Consider the following 6,530-nt stretch of genomic DNA (forward strand, 5'->3'; position numbering starts at 1 on the left):
ATCTTTATCTCGATCCAGTGCATCAAATACAGCTCGGAGACGGGCCAGCTCGTCCCCGACACAAGGAGAGTCGTTATCCAGCGCAAACGCCAAAAACGGGTCACCCTCTCCAAACGAGAAGGGGGCAGAGGCTGAATCCTGTGAATCGTCAGGCTGGTGGGAATCGCATGGAAGCACCTGGGTAATTTCCAAGGGAGAGCCTGTACGAGAGAGTGCAGTTTGTGCCATTGTATGACATGGTAGAAGAGGGCTCTCCAAACCAATATCTGCCTTTGACTGGGTGGTATCAACTGAAGGATATTGCTCATATGAGTCTGAATGTGTAGAGCACACCTGGTTACAATCTGGTTCTTCCAATCTGAGCAAAACAGGCCCTTTTAGTTCACAAGAAAGTGCTTTCTCCTCCAGAATAGGGATGTCTATTTCTGGCTGAACCAATTTATCCGGTGGTATGGTTTCCTGAGACTTTGCAAGCAGGACATCCTGGTTGTTTTCAGTGAAATCATCCAACGGGTCCTTCCCCACAATCAACGGTAGCTGGCCAGTTTCATCAAGAAATTCTGATCCTATTTCAGTAACCACATAGGAATTGCTCTGAGCTAATGAAATACTTTGGAAAGGAGAACCTGCCTGACCTGCAGGTGTCAAATGATCACCAAAACAAAGGCTTTCCAGCGGAGAGGTTGATGGCGTTTCATAAACATGTGATTGCGAAGGCTTGGTTGCATCACAAAGTAAATGATCGGCTACATTAGCAGACGTACTTCTAAAAGATGGGTCAAAGTGAACTTGGGAACATGGGTGAACAGTAGGACTACTGGAGGAGCTCTGCGTTTTACATGAAACCAGTTCAGGTTCAAACAATAAGTCCAAGCAGTAAGAATCAGACTGGTCAATATCATGATTGAGAAGGTCGTTGTCTGAAATGCCACTGAAAGTTTGGTCACCTCCAATATTAAAGTCAACTTGGCCATTAGATGAGGGCATGTGTGGCAGGTTAGCTGACTGGGGGTCATTTACCTGAGACAACATTTCTTCCGTTATAGGTACCTGCTCAGCTCTTAACTCACTATCTGTTTGATGCAGTGATAAACTATCGAGGGCACAACATAGGTCACTATTAATTTCTGAGCACGTCATCTCATTAGCTTGTAAATGTGAGAATACATCACAAAGGGACAGTAAGTCGTCTGAAAGGGCAAGCGGATCTATTTCTAGGGATGTATTGGGAGATTCTGGTGGCGTATCTAAACAAAATAAAGGAAAACGGTCATTAATTTCGTGAACCTGGCTGGCAGGGTCTTTTGGAGATAAATTTAAATAAATGTCTGCACCACAGTCCAAACCGTCCCCTGTAAATTGAGAATGGACTAAATCTGAAGACCAGTCCCACGAGATTTGGAATTCTTCAACAATGCTGTTTGAGAAACTGGTGTTAGCCGGGGTTATCGGAGCAAAACATGAAGCAGAATCCAAAGATGACTGATTTGCAGATTCAGGTTGGTCTACCTCACTGGCCAAATGGCCATTACTGGATTCCAGAAAGGCTTCAGACAATAATTGGTCAACATTAGAAGATGTCAAGGACTGACACAATTGTACATTAGCCTCTTTGAGGAGAGCATTGGGACCAGAAAAGGACAACTGGTGTTCATGAGAAGGTTCAGACATATGAGAGAGGAGCATGTGGTCAGTATCGTTTGACAAACAAGACTCAAGCAAGGACAACTCATTGCTGGTCGGGGTAACATTGGACTCAATCAGAAGTGACTGGTTGGCATCGCTGATCAAAAGCTCATCAAACAAGGATATTTCAGTGTCAGGGTCCACAGAGGTCACATCTAAAGGAAAATGATCAATGTCAGGAGACAAACACAAATCGGACAGTTCCAAGTCATCAAGGTTTGGGGACAATAGAGATTCTGAAAGATGCAGCAGGCCGATATCATGAAAAGATTGAGACGGTGGCAACTGGTCGGAGGTGTGGCCTGTAGAGGATTCAATGAACTTGTCGGCAACTTCTGCTACAACAGAGTCAGATAAAGGCAAATGGTTATTCGAACTGGAGTCACCCTTTGAAAAGTTGCCATGATCAAGATCCAAATAGGATTCCAATAAAGGCAGGTGACTGGTATTGGCCACAAAAGAGTTACAATTAGGCAAGTGGTCAGCAAAATGGTGTACAGATGGTGGTAACTGGTCTGCATGGGAAGGCATGAGGGAATCAGAAAGAGGCATCTCATGGGTGTTGTGAGCGACAGATGATTCAGAAAGAAAGACTTGGTCACTATCGTCATTTAAACTAGATTCAAGCTTTAGCAAGCGACCACTATCTGAGTCATGACAGGCTTCAGGTAATCCAGCTAAATGGTCAGTGGTATTCGACACTGGAAAAGGCAAAGCATCTAGAATTAAAAAAGATTCACCGGGCTGAAAATCGGCAGCATCATAGGCCAAAACAGAATCAGAAATAGGCAAGCGGTCAATATCAGAAGCCTTGGGGACATTTGATTGAGCCAATGGATCAGAATTATGGATCAAAACGGATCCAGAAAATGGCAAGTGGTCAGGGTCAATAGTCTCGGGGAGACCCAGTAGAGATATTTGGTCGGTGTCACAGGCTAAAAATGTGTCGCAGAGACAGAAGAGTTCAGCGTCATCACCTAAGTCAGATTCAGATGGGGGCAACAGGTCACCATTATTGGTCAAGGGACTTTCACAATGAGCGGACTCAGAACCAGTCATTTCTTTGTCTGCAATGTCAGAAAACAAAGGTATTTGTTCAGTGTTGGAAGAGGTTTGAGGATGAGACATTGGCCCAGAGCCTGACTCAAAAATAGAATAAGTTAACTGGTCATTTTCATGAGCCAAAAAGGTTTCGGAGAGAGGCAATGGCTCAATATCTGAGTCCAAACATAAACCAGATTGAGGCAAGGTATCAATAACAGGGGTCAAGGAGGACCCAGAATTGAGACTCTCACATGCACTTGAACCCAAGGCCAAATCAGACTGGGAAAACTGGACAGTGTCGAGTTCAAAAGACGAGTTAGGCTGGGACAACCTGTCAGTATCTAAAAAAGGTTCAGACTGGGAGCACTGGGCAAACTTTGGGATGAAAAGGCAATCCGTCTGTGGCCATTGGCTGGGGTCAGGTTGACCACAAGCGTCAGGCAGAGGAAACTGGTCAATCTGCAGACTCAAACTGGACTTGCAGAGGGACAACTCTTGGTTATGGTCCAAACAGGCATCACAAACATGCTCATTTTGAGAATTCAGGCAACATTCTGAGCGGGCGGAATGGTCAGAGTTTTGGCCTGAATCAGACTCAGACTGGGATGACATCTCAAGCTCAGAAGTTGAACAGTTAGCATATAACTCAACTAAACTGGATTCAGACTGGGATAAAAGGTGGAGTTGGTCAACATCAGAGTTCAAAAGGGATTCAGACTGGGATACCTGGTCAGGTTCAGGGTCCAAAGAGGAATGGAAAGTGGGTAAAGGACCAGAGTCCAGATGTAAACCACATTCTAATTGGGGTAACAGATTGCTGTCGGTCTTGACCTGGGGTAACTTTTTAGTGTCTGGATCCAAAGTGCCATTAAACTGGCCTACCTGTTCAGAGCCAGATGCCACATAGTTAAGGTTGTCAACATATAATTCAGGATGGGCTAATTTGTAAGTGAAAGAGTGCAAATGAGATTCAATTTGGGTTAACTGGTCAGCAGCATTGGTGAAACAGGTTTCAGACAGCGGTTCAAAGTCAGGGGCCAAAAAGGATTGAGGACAGCATAACTGGTTAGTGTCCACAGGAAAACAGGATTCTGCTAGGGATAACCGTTCAGAGTTTAAAGAAGGATCGCATTGGCGTAACTGGTCCACGTCAGAGTGTAAACAGGATTCAGACCGGGATAAATAGTCGGTAACATTGGTGGAGCCTGATTCAGCCTCTGTCAAATCACTGCCAGTGTTCAAACCAGCTTCAGCTTCTGGCAATTCACCAACACCAGGGTTCAAAAAGCTCTCAGCCTCAGGCAGCTCACTAACATCATAACCCGCAAAGCTTTCAGCTTCTGGTAGATCACTGATGCCTGGATTTAGACAAGCATCAGATTCAGGCAGCTCATTGAGGTTCAAGCAGGCTTCTGCCTCAGGCAAGTCACCCTCAAGGTTTAAAAAGATTTCTGCCTCGGCCAAATCATTAGCATTGGAGATAAAGGAGTCTGCTTCAGACAATTCAGCAGCGCTGAGGTCCAAACAGATCTCAGCCTCAGGCAATTCGTCAACATCAGCATTCAAACAGCATTCAGATTGGGTAAATGGGTCAGGGCAAAAATGGGACTGGGATTGCGACAAGTGGTCAGGGTCTAATTTTAAATGGATTATGGAATGAGACAACTGGACTGAGTCAGGTTCAAGACCGGAGTCACACTGTGGCAACAGTGCAGCACCTTCATCTAACCAAGAGCTAGTCTGCAGCAACTGTGCAGCACCTTCATCTAACTGAGAGCTAGACTTAGGCAACTGTGCAGCAACTTCATCTAACTGGGAGCTAGAATGAGGCAATTGTGCAGCACCTTCATCTAACTGGGAGCTAGAATGAGGCAATTGTGCAGCACCTTCATCTAACTGGGAACTAGACTGGGGCAACTGTTCAACTTCATCGAAGTGGGGGCTAGACTGGGGAAACTGTTCATCACTTTCATCTAACTGGGAGCTAGACTGGGACAGCTCTACAGCACCTTCATCTAACTGGGAGCTAGACTGGGACAGCTCTACAGCACCTTCATCTAACTGGGAGCTAGACTGGGACAGCTCTACAGCACCATCATCTAACTGGGAGCTAGACTGGGACAGCTCTACAGCACCTTCATCTAACTGGGAGCTAGACTGGGACAGCTCTACAGCACCTTCATCTAACTGGGAGCTAGACTGGGACAGCTCTACAGCACCTTCATCTAACTGGGAGCTAGACTGGGGCAACTGTTCATCACCTTCATCTAACTGGGAGATAGACTGAGGCAACTCTACAGCACTAGAAACCAAGATGGATTCATACGGTGGCAATTCTACAGCGGCAGGGTCCAAGAGGAAATCTGACTGGGGGGACTGGTCTGTACAAGGATCTACAGGGGCTACAGATAAGGAAAGGTCATCAAGACGAGGTAGACAGGATTCAGCTGGAGGAATTTGGTCAATCTTAGGTGTTAAATAATCAAAGGATGGGGGCTTACAGTCACTTTCCTGGTGCATTTTTGAAGGAAACAGCAGTGTCTCATCTAAATCTAACAAACCCTTGCTAGCCATGGGCATCTGGTTGGCATCTACTGGAGGACAAGGGGGTAACGTCTCATTTTCAGGTGGCAAAGCAGGCCAAGGAACAAACAGCTGGTGGACATCTATGAGGTCATCTGATGTTGTATCTCCTACCCAAGAAGATAACCCATTCAGATACAGACTTTGACTATGAGGATTTGGGGGAAGGGGTGTGAGGGCCGTTTCAGGGGGCACCTTAAACGTACAGTAAGAGGAAGGCTTCTGAGCGGAGTCCAGGAATGAATGTGGGGTAGGAAGGGCGATAGGGGCGCTCTCCTCTCCATGCCCACCTGTCACCCCCACTATCACCCCGAGGGGCTGTAATAAGGGCTCCTCACCCTGGCACGGCTCGGGCCCACCTTGCTCACCCAGTGATTGGCGTCCCTTCTCCTCAGTCCCCATCAGGAAATAGCCCCCCACCACCTGCGGAGGGATCAGGGCGATCGCTCTCTGCCCCCCCAGGGGCTCCGCGTCCAAGTCGCCCCAGGCAGTCAAATGAGGGTCCCCATCCATCCTCATGGGTCCCAGCAGGCTGGATCTCCGGTGGTCTCTGGAGGGATCCTTATTCTGCTGCCATCATGTCCTCAGCTGGGGATCTCCACCATTAGGCATGACTCCAATTCAAAGCTCATCCAATAAAAACAATCCCCTCCAGCGGGGTCAGCGGCCCTCACCTGCCCCCTCCGTCCTGGGGGGCTTCATCCTCCGAGCCGGCTACTCCTCCATACAAGGTGCAGAGTCCGGGCACCGCTCCGGGGGGATGGAAGGCAGAGCCGGGCCGCCGATCACTGCAATGCCGGGTGTGGGCCTGGGAGGGAGATCAGAGGAAGAGAACCGGGACGACCGACACCATCCATCCGAGAGACTGCAGGAGACTGACCGACACAGAGAGGGAGAGGAGGCTGGGAGAAGAGGGAGGAGCCGGGGACAAGACCGAGGAGGAGGAGGAGAAGGAGGAGGAGGGGGGAGAGCGCATGAGGAGGATGGAGGAGAGAACACTAAGCACAACATACAGGGATGGGGGATCACATTCTACAGACTGGGGGATCATAGAGATGGGGGATCACATTCTACAGACTGGGGATCATAGAGATGGGGGATCACATTCTACAGACTGGGGATCATAGAGATGGGGGATCACATTCTACAGACTGGGGATCATAGAGATGGGGGATGACATTCTACAGACTGGGAATCATGGAGATGGGGGATCACAT

At 48.0% G+C, this 6,530-nt stretch overlaps 1 protein-coding gene across 2 annotated transcripts in view; it reads right to left on the reverse strand.

Annotated features, from left to right (window-relative positions):
* Window positions 1–6,217, reverse strand: part of RAB11FIP3 (RAB11 family interacting protein 3) — a 133,701-nt gene extending 127,484 nt beyond the window's left edge. Inside the window, exon 1 of one of the 2 annotated variants that reach the window (XM_073636553.1) lies at window positions 1–6,217. This exon is cut by the window's left edge and continues 57 nt beyond it. In XM_073636553.1, coding sequence (XP_073492654.1) covers window positions 1–5,832 — 5,832 coding nt within the window. In that variant the 5' untranslated portion in view covers window positions 5,833–6,217. The other variant, XM_073636552.1, reaches the window with a different exon arrangement.
* Between the last annotated feature and the right edge of the window lie 313 nt (window positions 6,218–6,530).

Source organism: Aquarana catesbeiana, linkage group LG06 (genome assembly GCF_042186555.1).
Source record: "Aquarana catesbeiana isolate 2022-GZ linkage group LG06, ASM4218655v1, whole genome shotgun sequence".
NCBI lineage: Eukaryota > Metazoa > Chordata > Amphibia > Anura > Ranidae > Aquarana > Aquarana catesbeiana.